This window comes from Oncorhynchus masou, chromosome 31 (assembly GCF_036934945.1).
Source record: "Oncorhynchus masou masou isolate Uvic2021 chromosome 31, UVic_Omas_1.1, whole genome shotgun sequence".
NCBI lineage: Eukaryota > Metazoa > Chordata > Actinopteri > Salmoniformes > Salmonidae > Oncorhynchus > Oncorhynchus masou.
The window spans coordinates 11,361,162-11,378,909 of NC_088242.1; the positions used below are offsets into that span (position 1 = coordinate 11,361,162).

General features: G+C 41.8%; 1 protein-coding gene across 1 annotated transcript in view; it reads right to left on the bottom strand.

Moving 5' to 3' along the window:
* LOC135523408 (syntaxin-binding protein 4-like) overlaps nucleotides 1-17,748 on the bottom strand; it is a 90,045-nt gene that overhangs the window by 25,419 nt on the left and 46,878 nt on the right. Inside the window, exons 14-16 of the mRNA XM_064950058.1 lie at nucleotides 14,868-14,992; nucleotides 14,053-14,142; nucleotides 13,859-13,924 (exon numbers count right to left, since the gene is read on the bottom strand). Of these exons, the coding sequence (XP_064806130.1) occupies nucleotides 13,859-13,924; nucleotides 14,053-14,142; nucleotides 14,868-14,992 (281 nt within the window). The remainder of the gene's footprint in view (nucleotides 1-13,858; nucleotides 13,925-14,052; nucleotides 14,143-14,867; nucleotides 14,993-17,748) is intronic.

The following is a 17,748-nucleotide window of genomic DNA, read 5'->3' on the forward strand; positions in this document are numbered from 1 at the left end:
GTCCACATTGTACATTTTGTTATATATGTCTGTGTCCCAAAATAAATTCAATTAAATAAGCAAAGTTTCAGTGCATGTTGAAATTGTGAGGGAACATTTTACTGCTTGAATGAATGAACGAACGAACGGAGGAAGGAAGGAATGAATGAATGAACGAAAGAAAGGAAGGAATGAATGAATGAAAGAAAGAATGAACGACAATGAAAAAGCAGGATGCTACATTATTTTCACAGTTTGAATGGTACTTTGCTTCAAAACAATTATTCACTTCTTCTCGAGGATTTTAGCTGTCTGGTCATTCTCTGATGGAGGATAAGTGTTCTGAGGTCATTCTCACAAGCTAGAGACAACTCGCTAGAGTAGAGAATGAGCTAGAATAGAGACAACGCGCTAGAGTAGAGTAGAGACAACGCACTGGAGTAGAGACAATGCACTAGAGTAGAGACAACTCACTAGCTACAGTAGAAACAACGGACTAGAGTAGAGACAACAGACTAGAGTAGAGACAACTCACTAGCTACAGTAGAGACAACGGACTAGAGACAAGTCACTAGCTATAGTAGAGACAACGGACTAGAGTAGAGACAATGCACTGGAGTAGAGACAACAAACTAGAGTAGAGATAATGCACTAGAGTAGAGACAACAAACTAGAGTAGAGACAACGCACTGGAGTAGAGACAACAAACTAGATTAGAGACAATGCACTGGAGTAGAGACAACGCACTGGAGTAGAGACAACGAACTAGAGTAGAGACAACGGACTAGAGACAACGCACTAGCTACAGTAGAGACCACAAACTAGAGTAGAGACAATGCACTGGAGTAGAGACAATGAACTAGAGTAGAGACAACGCACTAGCTACAGTAGAGACAACCCACTAGAGTAAAGACAACGCAGTAGAGTAGAGACAATGCACTGGAGTAGAGACAACGCAGTAGAGTAGAGAATGAGCTAGAATAGAGACAACAAGCTAGAGTAGAGTAGAGACAACGCACTGGAGTAGAGACAATGCACTAGCTACATTAGAGACAATGGACTAGAGTAGAGACAACGAACTAGAGTAGAGACAACTCACTAGCTACAGTAGAGACAGCGGACTAGAGTAGAGACAACTCACTAGCTACAGTAGAGACAACGAACTAGAGTAGAGACAACGCCCTAGAGTAGACACAAGGAACTAGAGTAGAGACAACGAACTAGAGTAGAGACAACGCACTGGAGTAGAGATAACGAACTAGCTACAGTAGAGACAACGCACTGGAGTAGAGACAGCAAACTGGAGTAGAGACAATGCACTAGAGTAGAGACAACCCACTAGCTACAGTAGAGACAAAGCACTGGAGTAGAGACAACAGACTAGAGTAGAGACAACGAACTAGCTACAGTAGAGACAACGCACTGGAGTAGTCGCTCTGGATAAGAGCGTCTGCTAAATGACTTAAATGTAAAATGTAAATGTAGAAACAGCAAACTGGAGTAGAGACAATGCACTAGAGTAGAGACAACCCACTAGCTACAGTAGAGACAAAGCACTGGAGTAGAGACAACAGACTAGAGTAGAGACAACGAACTAGCTACAGTAGAGACAACGTACTGGAGTAGAGACAGCAAACTAGAGTAGAGACAACGAACTAGCTACAGTAGAGACAATGCACTGGAGTAGAGACAACGCACTAGAGTAGAGACAACGCACTAGCAACAGTAGAGACAACGCACTAGAGTAGAGACAACACACTAGAGTAGAGACAACACACTAGAGTAGAGACAACGAACTAGAGTAGAGACAACACACTGGAGTAAACACGCTAGTGTAGAGACAACACGCTAGAGTCAACACGCTAGACATCACGCTGGAGTAGAGTCAACACGCTAGACAACACGCTTGAGTAGGGACAACGCGCTAGAGTAGTCAACACTCTAGAGTAGATTCAATATAACCAGGCAAAAAATAGTTTAAATATTTTAAACACTGTTTCCCATGCTTGTTCAATGAACCATAAACAATGAATGAACATGCACCTGTGGAACAGTCATTAAGACAATAACAGCTTACAGACGGTAGGAAGTTAAGGTCACAGTTATGAAAACGTAGGACACTAAAGAGGTCTTTCTACTGACTCTGAAATTGCTTTTCACATCCTCACACTGCTTTGTTTTAAAGATGGTATCCCCAGTAGGGGGAAAACAGCGCCACTGGCCTGCTCACCACCGTTGTTATTGTTTTTGTTGCCGAGCTGAAGATCATCATGAAAACATCAAATGTGCAGTGCATATTGTGCTCATTATTTACAATATTTACAGTAACTTCTTTGTTGTTGTAATATCACAAACGACGTGGCTGTTTCACACTAAGGATTTCAGTTTTAAAGGATTAAAAATTGAAAGTGTAATAAATAACTAGAAGCTTTCTACTCAGATTTTAACAAATTATACCAGAACCTTGCAACCCAGTACCATAGTAGAGTAGTTCAAAGTGGACGTGAGGAGAGGAGGGGTAAAATCGACCCAACCTGGACACCCACCTCAGACGTTTTCCTGAGTAGTGCAGTCCAACAGGACATGTAGGGAGCACAGGGGGGATGGTTTCAGTTCGGTTCAACTATTGCTATGTTGCGTGACGATTTGTACTGTACGACACGTTTCCCCCAAAACGGTGCGTTCTTCAACAGCCTTTGAGATACTTCTGTTCCCGTTTGGTGGGTTTGGCAAGATCAATATGGGTGTTTGACCATTTGAAATAGCAAAACTTATGCAGCACTCCATACACAATCATTCAGTACAGTACCCTTTCCATTAGATTAAAGATTGAACACTTGTGTGTATGTGTGTTGACCCAGACCTTTTTGCAGACCCAACAGGAAGTAGGGCTCTGAATCAAGGGTCAAGGGTGAATCAAGGTTCAAGGCTCCCCACTGTTTCTATTTTTGCCTGGTTATAAAACATCCAACTCTGAACTTATTATGAAGTGCTGAGATAAAAAATACGTTTTGAACAGTTTTTATGACTGAGAAATGCATATTGTGTAAGTATTTTTCCAGCATAATCAGTATACATTCTGATTAGGGCCAGGAGTTTTTCTGACCACGTGACCTGGCCTGGAAAACTCCTGGCCGTACCTGATACCATGAAAATATGGTAGATAAGTGACATTGAAGGCTGTGGCCCATTTTTACTTTTGTTACCATCTACACAAGCTGTCATCTGTTATTAAGGTGCAGCTCATACTTTTAACAAAAAAAAACATTTGGTGACGATTACTTCCGGCCTCTGAAGACCTAAAAAAACATCCTGTTTCGTGTTTCTAGTGGCATAACATGCATTGGTCAGTGAGTTTGAAACCTTTTTTACAGAAACCCCCCCTGTGCTACCCCCTACCTAGTGTTCTATTATCCATCAGTAAGTCAGTAGAAACAGGTCAAGGATGTAGCAGTCTAGTCATAACTCACATGGACATAAACAACAATTTTGACAACACATTTTCTGGGGTAATTTCTGATCTCTGCTGATGGATAAAAATAAATATCTCCCCTGGTGTCTCTCTCTCACACACACACACACACACACACTCACACACACACACACACACACTCCAGCCTAACTGTTCCTGTTGCTTCCGGTTAGAATACTGCCAATTCTATCAATTCTGAGAACCGACGTTCCGAGAAGAGAGGAGGAGAGAGAGACAGAGAGAGAGAGAGAGAGAGAGAGAGAGAGAGAGAGAGAGAGAGAGAGGCAGAGAGGCAGAGAGGCAGAGAGACAGAGAGACAGAGAGAGAGAGAGAGAGAGAGAGAGAGAGAGAGAGAGAGAGAGGGAGAGAGGGAGAGAGAGAGAGAGAGAGAGAGAGAGAGAGAGAGAGAGAGAGAGAGAGAGAGAGAGAGAGAGAGAGAGAGAGAGGGATAAGACTTAAGCTGGGATAGATCACAGGGAAAGACATGACGAAGCAGAGAAAGCCCTCCATAACGTATCAGTATAAATATGTACACTATCGTTCAAAAGTTTGGGGTCACATAGAAATTATCTTGTTTTTGAAAGAAAACCACATTTTTGGTCCATTAAAATAACATCAAATTGAACAGAAATACAGTGTAGACATTGTTAATGTTGTAAATAACTATTGTAGAAACGGCAGATATTTTATGGAATATCTACATTGGCGTACAGAGGCCCATTATCAGCAACTATCACTCCTGTATTCCAATGGCACGTTGTGTTAGCTAATCCACGTTTATAATTTTAAAAGGCTAATTGATCATAAGAAACCCCTTTTGCAATTATGTTACCAGAGATGAAAACTGTTGTCCTGATTAAAGAAGCAATAAAACTGGCCTTTAGACTGGTTGAGTATCTGGAGCATCAGCATTTGTGGGTTCAATTACAGGCTCAAAATGGCCAGAAACAAATAACTGTTGAAGGCCAGCATCCCGGAGTCGCCTCTTCACTGTTGACGTTGAGACTGGTGTTTTGTGGGTACTATTTCATGAAGCTGCCAGTTGAGGACTTGTGAGGCGTCTGTTTCTCAAACTAGACACTCTAATGTATTTGTCCTCTTGCTCAGTTATGCACCGGGGCCTCCCACTCTTCTTTCTATTCTGGTTACAGTCAGTAACATATACAGGATGCTACCCTCTACAACATAACCTTCACTCCAAATCAAAACTCAAAACCTACAACCTGATTTTGGATGGAATTACAGAATCACCTGGACGGCTTACAACTACCAAATACTTTTATTCCAACGCTATACAGCAAATGCTCTGGAAAACAACAGAAACCTGAAAACACCATCCAACCTGGAACTGAATGAGTAATGTTTAGTCTGAAGCTATATTTTATTTCCAAAAGCCAAGAAGAAAAACGCATTACATTACTTCATAATGACTGAATGATAAATTAAGGCTGCCAAGCTTGATACAACTTCAATTAGCACTGACGTGTCAAGTGAGAGGTGTCAAATCCCTTTAGCCCAACAATGGCAGGAGAGTCGCACAGTCTAGTCCAACCAAATGGAGAGGCCTTAGAAGCTGCCTCCCACTGTTCAGAGGTAATTCAAATACAGTACCCTGTGTATGTAAAGAACGATAAGGCAAGAAAAGATCACAAAATGAAGCTCCTTATGGAAAGTCAAGAGACACTTTTTGCTGACTATTATAAAAATGGGCACATCAGCAACCTCCTCTTCTACACAAACCATCCCCTGGCACGGCACAGTGCTATATTAGCACACTACCCCTTTGTTAAGAGAGGGGGTGTTGACGAGGGGTGGAAACTCAGGATACTAGACAACGAAGACTCTGAGTCAGCTAATATACATCTCTATAAGTCTTGAACAGTAATGGTACAGGTGAACCCCAAACAGTTTCAGCTGGACTTTCACCTACTCAAAGAATTAGCCCAGCAGGAGAAGCTCTCCCTTGAGAAAGATACAATTTGACATACCAATTAGGATCTGGCTAAACCCTTTAAAGTTGTGAGGTCTGGGGTCCGCTCACCAACCAATAATTCACAAAATGGGACAAACACCAAATTGAGACTCTGCATGTAGAATTCTGAAAAAATATCCTCTGTGTACAACGTAAAACACCAAATAATGCTTGCAGAGCAGAATTAGGCATATACCCACTAATTATCAAAACTGGTTAACCTTTTTTTTTTTTTTTACTATGACTTTTGTAATGGGTTTATTCTTTTGGAGCTTCTGTGAGTGTAATGTTTACTGTTCATTTTTATTGTTTATTTCACTTTTGTATATTATCTACTTCACTTGCTTTGACAATATGTTAATATGTTTCCCATGCCAATAAAGCCCCTTGAATTGAGAGAGAGAGGTAGAGACGTCGAGAGGTAGAGACAGGGGAAGGAGAAAGCAAGAGAAGTATGTGCATGTGTATGAGTCCATGTATGAGTGTGTGTGCCCCAATGTCCATGTCAAATACTAATCTTGGTGACCTTGGACACTAATGACAAATTGGAATGTTTCCCATTTCTTCATCTCTCCATCTTCATCTCCCCTTCCCCCCCTCAGCTCTACAAAATAACCCTAATCGAGTCATACCAGTTGGCAATATAACCCTTCAAAGAGAAACAGCAGGTCTTTCCCCTGGTTCAATTCAATACTTCCACTCTGTATGCATATTTCATACATTTTTCTTGTAAATAATTTATTTTATTTATCCGCTTGTGCAATGTTTTCTGTGTGCTATCTGGGGTGACCAACCTGGACTCAGGGGTAGACTTAACATAGTAAACTTAAATCTTTCTCCCTCCCTTTAATATGATAGGATTAGGGGTTAAGGTTAGTGGAAGGGTTACCCAGCTAGTACATATTTTTGTTTTGGACCTTGGTGAGTGTGTTGTTGTCCTACGGTTATTTTGCATACAACCTTCCCACAACGTTCTGGGAATGGTGCAGGACACCCAGCTAGCACATAATGTTCCGAGAACCATATGTTTCTTAAGTGGGAATTTCAGAAGTTTAGCATTAAGAAAACATTCAGGGATCCATAGTAAAACATTCTCAGACGCTCCATGAAACCTAAAAATGTAAGTTCCCAGAACAGGCAAAAATGTTACTTCCATTCTCAGAACGTTTAAAACAGTCTTACCAGTTAGGAAACATATGTCTTTGTTCCCAGAACCAATGGGAAACCAAAAACATATGTTCCCACAACTTCCAAGGAACCAAATGTGCTAGCTGGGAAAACTTAGGGTTAGGGGTTAGGGTTAAGATTAGGCGAAGGGTTAGCTGACATGCTAAGTAGCTGCAAAGCAGCTAAAATGTAGCAAGTGGTTGCAAAGTTGCTACTAACTAGCTAAAATGATCTGTGATGCGATTCGAACGGGCAACCTTTGGGTTGTGATACGCCCACCCATCCTCCCCGACCAACCTCCCTCCCGTTTGAGTGTCACAGATTTAAATTGACCATGTTACTTTGACTCTTTGAGGCCAGGCTGGGGTGACAGCAGGAGTTTAGCTATGTAAAGCTGCTGAGCAGTGGTGGAAAAAATACCCAATTCTCATACTGGAGAAAAGTAAAGATACCTTATAACGGAAAATGGCTCAAGTAAAAGTGAAAGTCACCCAGGAAAATACTATTTGAGTAAAAGTCTAAAAATATTTAGTTATACTTAAGTATCAAAACTAAAAGTATAAATAGTTTCAAATTAATTGTATTAAGCAACCCAGACAGCACCATTTTCATACGGATATCATGGGGACAACATTTACAAACGAAGCATGTGTGTTTAGTGAGTAAGCCAGATCAGAGGCAGTTGGTATGACCAGGAATGTTGTCTTAAGTGTGTGAATTGGACCATTTTCCGGTCCTGCTAAGCATTCAAAATGTAAGGAGCACTTATGGGTGTCAGGGAAAACGTATGGAGTAAAAAGTACATTGTTTTCTTTAAATTACAAGTTGTCAAAATGATAAATAGTACAGATAGACCCCCAAAACGACTTAATTAGTACTTTAAACCACTGCTGCTGAGCCTGTAGCTGTGGAGTCTGCAGGGGATCACTATAGAGAGCTCTTCAATGTAGCATACAAAATGGCACCCTATTCCGTATATAGTGCACTACTTTTGACCCTATGAAGTTCACTACTTTTTTGAATAGCGTGCTATTTGGATGGACCCTGGTGAAAAGTAGTGCAATATAAAGGGAATAGGGTGCCATTTGGGATGCAGGTAAATATAATCTAGAAAGAGAACATGACTGATGCAAAATAATCAGAAAACCTGAATAATTTGTGATTTTGGCAATGAGGGCCGTTATCTACTTCCCCAGAGTCAGATAAATGTATTTATGTCTCTGTGTCCAGTATGAAGGACACCCACGGGTGGTGAGAGTAGGCAACAACACATCCGCCATGGTGACCCTCAACACAAGGGCCCCTGTTCACCCACGACTGCGTTGCCGCACACAACTCCAACGCCATCATTAAGTTTGCAGACGACACAACAGTGGTAGGCCTGATCACCGACAATGATGAGACAGCCTAAAGGGAGGAGGTCAGAGACAAGTCAACAACCTCTCCCTCAACGTCAGCAAGACAAAGGAGCTGATTGCGGACTACAGGAAACGAAGGGCCGAGCGCGCCCGCATCCACATCGACAGGGCATGTCGAGAGCTTCAAGTTCCTCTGTGTCAACATCACTAAGGAATTACCATGGTCCGCACAGCACACACCAACACAGTTGTGAAGAGGGCACGACAACACCTCTTCCCCCTCAGGAGACTGAAAAGATTTGTCACAGGCCCAGGTCACAGACGTGACAGAGTCTGGAGACGCCGTGGAGAACGTTCTGCTGCCTGCAACATCCTCCAGCATGACCGGTTTGGCGGTGGGTCAGTCATGGTGTGGAGTGGCATTTCTTTGGGGGCGCCGCAGAGCCCTCCATGTGCTCGCCAGAGGTAGCCTGACTGCCATTAGGTACCGAGATGAGATCCTCAGACCCCTTGTGAGACCATATGCTGGTGCAGTTGGCCCTGGGTTCCTCCTAATGCAAGACAATGCTTGACCTCATGTGGCTGGAGTGTGTCAGCAGTTCCTGCAAGAGGAAGGCATTGATGCTATGGTCTGGCCCGCCCGTTCCCCAGACCTGAATCCAATTGAGCACATCTGGGACATCATGTCTTGCTCCATCCACCGATGCCACGTTGCACCACAGACTGTCCAGGAGTTGGCGGATGCTTTAGTCCAGGTCTGGGAGGAGATCCCTCAGGAGACCATCCGCCACCTCATCAGGAGCATGCCCAGGCGTTGTAGGGAGGTCATACAGGCACGTGGAGGCCACACACACTACTGAGCCTCATTTTGACTTGTTTTAAGAACATTACATCAAAGTTGGATAAGCCTGTAGTGTGGTTTTCCACTTTAATTTTGAGTGTGACTCCAAATCCAGACCTCCATGGGTTGATAAATTTGATTTCCATTGATAATTTTTGTGTGATTTTGTTGTCAGCACATTCAACTATGTAAAGAAAAAAAGTATTTAATAAGAATATTTCATTCATTCAGATCTAGGATGTGTTATTTTAGTGTTCCCTTTATTTTTTTGAGCAGTATATATATATATATATATAATTATTTTTTTAAATGCCTCATGCCCCAGCACGTTGACTCTGTACTGGGACCTCATGTATACAGCAAAGTTATTGTTACGCTTGGTGTATTTATTCCTCATTTAATTATTTTTGAATTATGTATATTTTTTCTCTCTCTGCATTGTTGGAAGTAAGTTTTTCACTGTTAGTCTACACCTGTTGTTTGCAAAGCATGTGACAATTTCTTTTGACTATACATGACCATACCAACCCAGTGTAGTGTACGCAGAAGGTTAAATAGTTACACTGCTGAATACACAGACGAAGCTAGAGTTTAGAGTTACTCGCACACAGCTAAACCTGTTTGTGTGTGTGTGTGCATGTGTTTGTGTGTGTGTGTGTGTGTGTGAGTGTGAGTGTGAGTGTGAGTGTGAGTGTGAGTGTGTGTGTGTGTGTGTGAGTGTGAGTGTGTGTGTGTGTGTGTGTGTGTGTGTGCATGTTTGTGTGTGTGTGAGTGTGAGTGTGAGTGTGTGTGTGTGTGTGTGTGTGTGTGTGTGTGTGTGTGTGTGTGTGTTTGTGTGTGAGTTTGTGTGTGTGTGAGTGTGAGTGTGTGTGTGTGTGTGTGCATGTTTGTGTGTGTGTGAGTGTGTGTGTGTGTTTGTGTGTGTGTTTGTGAGTGCGAGTGCGAGTGCGAGTGCGAGTGCGAGTGTGAGTGTGAGTGTGAGTGTGAGTGTGAGTGTGAGTGTGAGTGTGTGTGTGTGTGTGTGTGTGTGTGTGCGTTTGTGTGAGTGTGAGTGTGAGTGTGAGTGTGTGTGTGTGTGTGTGTGTGTGTGTGTGTGTGTGTGTGTGTGTGTGTGTGTGTGTGTGTGTGTGTGTGTGTGTGTGTGTGTGTTAGTGTGTGCATGTTTGTGTGTGTGCATGTTTGTGTGTGTGCGTGTGTGTGTGTGTGTGTATGTGTATGTGGCGCGTGTATTTGCATGTGCTTGTGTGTTTGTTACAGTAGAGCTTTAACCTGAAAGCCAGGGAGTGACTACATAAAGTGCTTTCAGGAAAGTATTCACACCCCTTGACTTTTTCCACATGTTGTTTTACAGCCGGAATTTAATATGTATTAAATTGAGATGTTGTGTCACTGGCCTTCACACCACATAATGTCAAAGTGGAAAGATGTTTTTAGAATTTTAAACAAATTAATAAAACATTAAATGCTGAAATGTTTTGAGTCAACAAGTAAACCCCTTTGTTATGGCAAGCCTAAATAAGTTTAGGAGTAATAGTCTGCTAAACAAGTCACATAATAAGTTGCATGGACTAATGGTGTTTAACATGAATTTCAAAAACAGATTCAACCACAGACCAGGGAGGTCTTAAATGCCTCGCGAAGAAGGGGACATATTGGTAGATGGGGTAAAAAAGCAGACATTGAATATTCCCTTTGAGCATGTTGACGTTAATAATTACACTTTGAATGGTGTATCAATACACCCAGTCACTACGAAGATACAGGCATCATAACTAACTGAGTTGCCAGAGAGGAAAGAAACCGTTCAGGGATTTCACCATGAGGCAAATGGTGACTTTACAACAGTTACGGAGTTTAATGATTAAGATCGGAGAAAATGGAGGATTGATCTACAACATTGTAGTTACTCCACAATACTAACCTAAATGAGAATAAAATAAAAGCCTGTACATCATAAAAATATTCCAAAACATGCATCCTATTTGCTATAAGGCACTAAAACAGCAAAAAAATGTACTTTATGTCCTGAATATAAAGCGTTATGTTTGGGGCAAATCCAACACATCACAGAGAACCACTCTTCATATTTTCAAGCATGGTGGTGGTTGCATTCTGTTATGGGTATGCTTGTCATTGGCACGGACTAGGGAGTTTTTTTTATATAAAAATAAATGGAATAGAGCTAATCACAAGCAAAATCCTAGAGGAAAACTTGGTTTAGTCTGCTTTCCACCTTTCAGCAGGGGTTGATTACCTAGACGACATTGAATCTTCCTTAGTGGCCGAGTTACAGTTTTGACTTAAATCTGCTTGAAAATCTAATGTCAAGACTTGAAAATGGCTGTCTAGCAATGATCAACAAGCATCTTGACAGAGCTGGAAGAATTTAAAAAATATGAATGTGCAAATATTGTTAAAAAAAAACAGGTGTGCAAAGCTCTTAGAGATTTACCCAGAAAATCTCACAATTGTAATCACTGCCAGAGGTGATTCTAACATGTATTGACTTCAGGATGTGGTCATAGCTGGTGGAAGAGAGAGGTGAGCACAGGAACATCCTGTCTGCCTCCTGACTGTTCATATCCTTATCCTGGAACATCCTGAGTATTGACTCAGGGGGTTGAATACTTATCTAATCAATATATATTAGTGTATCCATTATACCCGGCACAGCCAGAAGAGGACTGGCCACCCCACATAGCCTGGTTCCTCTCTAGGTTTCTTCCTAGGTTTTGGCCTTTCTAGGGAGTTTTTCCTAACCACCGTGCATCTACACCTGCATTGCTTGCTGTTTGGGGTTTTAGGCTGGGTTTCTGTACAGCACTTTGAGATATCAGCTGATGTACGAAGGGCTATATAAATAAATTTGATTTGATTTGTATTCATTATTTATTTATTTATTCCACTTTGAGTATTTTCTGTAGATTTTTCACACAAAAAAAATGACAATTAAATCCATTTTAATCCCACCTTGTAACAGAACAACATTTTGGAAAAGTCAAGTAGAGTGAATACCTTATGAAGGCATTGCATGCAGTCATTGTCGTGACAAACATGCAGTTAAGAAGGAAGTATATGAAAGACAGAAAGACCATCCCGGTTCCTTATGGGCATATTAATATTGCCTGTGGATAAATGTGGATATTGATCTGTGCTCTTTACGCAACAGAATATGCATCTCAAATGGCACCCTATTCCCTATATAGTGCACTACTCTGGTCAAGTTGTCCATTATAGGGAATAAGGTACCATTTGGGACGCATCCAGAGTGTGTGGGAGACCGACCCGTAGAGGAGTGGAGGTGAGGCCAAGTGTGCTGTGTCTATGACTCACAATACAGAGAGGGTCTATTTATTTATTTTACTAAGGGTCCACCCTCTTCTGTGTTCCCTGGAGTCTCGCACTTCATCCAGTGAGTTTGTTACACTGTTCTGTCTGTTTCTCCCACCTACACACGGTACTGTAAGTTCTGCTACTACAGGATGTGCTAAACCCAGTGCTCTCAACAAGCTCAGGGTGCGCTTCCGAAATGATACCCTATTCCCTATATACAGTAGTGCACTACTTTTGAACAGAGCCCTGGTCAAAGAAGTGCACTATAAGCCGGAATAGTGTGTTATTTGGGAAGTGTACTCAGAGCATGCTTAGGGATGATGGCATGCGTTGAAGGGACCGTGACTGCTCTAGTAGCACTAAGGTTGATTAAAACCACTTAGTGATGTGGTTCAAGGAGTTTATAATGAGTGGTCTGTTTGTTTCAGTATGGGATGCTCATGTGGTTTGGTGTATGTAGTATTGGATACTCTGGGCTGATCAGTTTATAATGAGTGGTCTGTTTGTTTCGGTATGGGATGCTCATGTGGTTTGGTGTATGTAGTATTGGATACTCTGGGCTGATCAGTTTATAATGAGTGGTCTGTTTGTTTCAGTACGGGATGCTCATGTGGTTTGGTGTATGTAGTATTGGATACTCTGGGCTGATCAGTTTATAATGAGTGGTCTGTTTGTTTCGGTATGGGATGCTCATATGGTTTGGTGTATGTAGTATTGGATACTCTGGGCTGATCAGTTTATCGGTTGTGTCTGAATTCTCCTTCTTGTGCTCTAATTAGTAATCTTTTTTGTGGTATGTGAAAATAGAACGTTGTATATGTGAAATTTCCAAATTGTAGTTAAAGCTTTAAATGCGTAGTTATTTTGGCTTTTCATCGAGTAGAATTCGCTGCACACTATAGCAAAGGGGAATCTTCTTTCCAAACCCATGTGCGTTTGACAACAGCTTATAATCGGATAAGGAGACTCGCTTTACCAAAATGAACGAATGCTGGGATCAACACAATTGCGCATTACACGACTCACTGTTAGAATGTTTGAGCTAGTACGTTTATATTTGTTGCTTATTGAATGCAGTTTTACTAAACAATATGTTCTAAATAGTATGTAGTACGATTAGTACACAGTATGGCTTTTTAGTAAGTAGTAGGCAAGACACAGCCATTCACAAGACAATCCTGTTATTGTATTACTGTATGAATATCATAGGCTAAGACCAAGAAAAGACCCTTGCTTGCTCAATATAAGCTGGGAACTAAGGATACATTTTGAAGATATAGTGCTCGTATGCTACCACTTCCTGACTGGTCATTAATGAAGCTTGAGTTGGACTGTGGCTCGTTCTCTGTATCTTTATAACCAAGCTCCAAGTGATTCACTTAAAAAAAAATGTTTTATCTGTTCCAAAGTGTAATTTAAATGCATTCCAGGTGACTACCTCATGAATCTGGTTGAGAAAATGCCAAGAGTGTGCAAAGTTGTCATCAAGACAGCTGGCTACTTCAAAGAATCTCAAATATCTTTTGATTTGTGTAACACTTTTTTTGGTTACTACATGATTCCATATGTGTTATTTCATAAATATTTCATAAAGAAAAACCCTGGAATGAGTAGGTGTGTCGAAACGTTTTTCACTTGGACAGTATGCACTTTAAGTGTGCTTGTGCAGAACTCCCTCTGGTGAATGGGGAAACATCTAAGCAACCCCCCCCCCCAGATAAACTGTACTAACACACCTGTTTGACATTGTTCAGCTCTCCCTGCATCTGCAGTTGAAGTCTCTCGGACTCTGCCAACTGCTCCTGAAGAATGTAGAGACACGGCAACAAAAAATAACATAAATTGTCTATATACTATATATGCTCATGTATTCACGTTTCTGTTTTCTGACCTACTAATGTTAGATATCTCGAACTCCGGTAATATGTACCTGTAGTTTCTTGATTTCTCTCAGAGCCTCAATGTGGTCCTTCCTCAGTCTCTCCATCTCCTCTAGGTCATCAGAGTCAGACAGTGAAGACTGATAGATAGACAGACGGACAGCTTTAATGCATATAAAAACACACTACTATACTACACATATTACACCTTCAAGCAGAGCATCAACAGGGCAACATTCATAACCACTGCATGTCAAGTTTACTACAGCAAACATTAACGCTACAACAGACAAACACTCTTTGGGGCTGTTTCCCAGACATAGATTAAGTTTAGTCCTAGACTACAAAGCACTTTTAATAATGGAGATTCTCAATTGAGCTTCCTTTTTAGTCCAGGACCAGGTTTAACATGTGTCCGGGAAAACGTCCCTTTGATTTAGCATACAGATGTAAGATCTTAATTTGATCACCCTGTTGCAGGAGAAATGCCGAGAAAGGTAATGCAATGCAGGACATTTAAAACATGTCGTAGTGTATTTGAGGTTTAAAAAGGCTTCTGAAGTTTGTAATTTCCACTTTGAAATTTCTGACTTGATTTTCCCTCAAGAAAAATGAATCAACCCCTCTAAAAATGTCCACATGATAATTCACATTCCTGTTATTTTATTTTCCTGTTGTAGCAATTTGGGTCAAAGTAAGATCCTACAACTGTAAGACATAGATCTGCAAATTATTTTCAAAATTATCATACCTATATCAAATTTCACAGTCTGACGTGCACGTAAACAACTACAGTACATTAGATTTTATATATTTACACAGGAAACCCATTGAGGCTGGAGTGTGCAGATTTAATATATCCTACCTGTGATTTGGTGGGTGACTCTAGGAGGCTGGAGAGGTCTTCTGACACGAACTTTAACCTCTGACCTCCCACCTCTGACTCCTCAAACTGTAGCTTGAACAGCTCCCGCGTCAGCGTCTCAAAGTCTGTACACAGAGAGGCAACGTGTGTTTTATAATCACAATCTATAAATACAGTGCATTCGGAAAGTATTCAGACTCCTTGACATTTTCCACATTGTTACATTACAGCCTTGTTCTAAAATTGATTAAACAAAATGTTTTCCTCATTAAATATACACACAATACCCCATAATTACAAAGCAAAAACAGGTTTAGGAGTTTTTGCTAATTTATTTCACTTAAAAAGATAACTTTTTTTTTTTAAGTATTCAGACCATTTGTTATGAGACTTGAAATTGAGCTCCGGTGCATCCTGTTTCCATTGATCATCCTTGAGATGTTTCTACAACTTGATTGGAGTCCACCTGTAGTAAATTCAATTGATGGGACATGATTTGGAAAGGCACACATCTGTCTATATAAGTTCCCACAGTTGACAGTACATGTCAGAGTAAAATCCAAGCCACGAGGTCAAAGGAATTGTCCGTAGAGCTCCGAGACAGGATTGTGTGGAGGCACAGATCTGGGGAAAGGTACCAAAACATTTCTGTAGCATTGAATGACCCCAAGAACACAGTGGCCTCCATCATTCTTAAATTGAAGAAGGTGAAATCCCTGAGCGGTGTCCTTCCTATGAAAGCAATTGAGTTAGGAAGGACACCTGTAACTGTGTATCTGTGTAATTAATAACTTCACCATGCTCAAAGGGATATTCAATGCCTGCTTTTTTTACCCATCTACACTACCGGTCAAAAGTTTTAGAACATCTACACTTTAGCTCAGTGCAAACGTTGCCTGTAATCCATGGCTTCTGGTTGGGATATGTACGTACAGTCACTGTGGGGACGACGTCCTCGATGCATTTATTGATAAAGCCAGTGACTGATGTGGTGTATTCCTCAATGCCATCGGAAGAATCCCGGAACATATTCCAGTCTGTGATAGCAAAACAGTCCTGTAGTTTAGCATCTACTTCATCTGACCACTTTTTCAATCGACCGAGTCACTGGTGCTTCCTGCTTTAATTTTTGCTTGTAAGCAGGAATCAAGGGGATGGAATTATGGTCAGATTTGCCAAATGGAGGGTGAGGAAAAGCTTTGTACACGTCTATGTGTGTGGAGTAAAGGTGGTCTAGAATGTTTTCCCTCTGGTTGCACATTTAACATGCTGATAAATCAGTTCTCTTTCATTTCTAAGTTTCCCTGCATTAATGTCCCCGGGCCACAAGGATGAATGTTTTCGGGTTTGCTTTTGGCGGTATACAGCTCATTGAGTGCAGTTTAGTGCCAGCATCGGTCTGTGGTGGTATGTAGACAGCTACGAAAAATACAGCTCAAGGGCCTCCTGGGTGGCGCAGCTGTACTGCAGCACCAGCTGTGCCACCAGAGACTCTGGGTTCGCGCCCAGGCTCTGTCGTAACCGGCCGCTACCGGGAGGTCCATGGGGCACCGCACAATTGGTATAGCGTTGTCCGGGTTAGGGAGGGATTGGCCGGTAGGGATATCCTTGTCTCATCGAGCACCAGCGACTCCTGTGGCAGGCCGGGAGCAGTGTGTGCTAACCAAGATTGCCAGGTGAACAGTGTTTCCTCTGGCACATTGGTGTGGCTGGCTTCCGGTTTGGATGCACGCTGTGTTAAGAAGCAGTGCAGCTTGGTTGGGTTGTGTATCAAAGGACACATGACTTTAGTCTCTCCCGAGCCTGTACGGGAGTTGTAGCGATGAGTTCAAATCAAATTTTATTTGTCACATACACATGGTTAGCAGATGTTAATGCGAGTGTAGCGAAATGCTTGTGCTTCTAGTTCCGACAATGCAGTAATAACCAACAAGTAATCTAACTAACAATTCCAAAACTACTGTCTTATACACAAGTGTAAGGGGATAAAGAATATGTACATGAAGATATATGAATGAGTGATGGTACAGAGCAGCATAGGCAAGACACAGTAGATGGTATCGAGTACAGTATATACATATGAGATGAGTATGTAAACAAAGTGGCATAGTTAGTGGCTAGTGATACATGTATTACATAAAGATGCAGTAGATGATATAGAGTACAGTATATACGTATACATATGAGATGAATAATGTAGGGCATGTAAACATTATATTAGGTAGCATTGTTTAAAGTGGCTAGTGATATATTTTACATCATTTCCCATCAATTCCCATTATTAAAGTGGCTGGAGTTGAGTCAGTGTGTTGGCAGCAGCCACTCAATGTTAGTGGTTGCTGTTTAACAGTCTGATGGCCTTGTGATAGAAGCTGTTTTTCAGTCTCTCGGTCCCAGCTTTGATGCACCTGTACTGACCTCGCCTTCTGGATGATAGCGGGGTGAACAGGCAGTGGCTCGGGTGGTTGTTGTCCTTGATGATCTTTATGGCCTTCCTGTAACATCGGGTGGTGTAGGTGTCCTGGAGGGCAGGTAGTTTGCCCCGGTGATGCGTTGTGCAGACCTCACTACCCTCTGGAGAGCCTTACGGGTGTGGGCGGAGCAGTTGCCGTACCAGGCGGTGATACAGCCCGCCAGGATGCTCTCGATTGTGCATCTGTAGAAGTTTGTGAGTGCTTTTGGTGACAAGCCGAATTTCTTCAGCCTCCTGAGGTAGAAGAGGCGCTGCTGCGCCTTCTTCATGATGCTGTCTGTGTCAGTGGACCAATTCAGTTTGTCTGTGATGTGTATGCCGAGGAACTTAAAACTTACTACCCTCTCCACTACTGTTCCATCGATGTGGATAGGGGGGTGTTCCCTCTGCTGTTTCCTGAAGTCCACA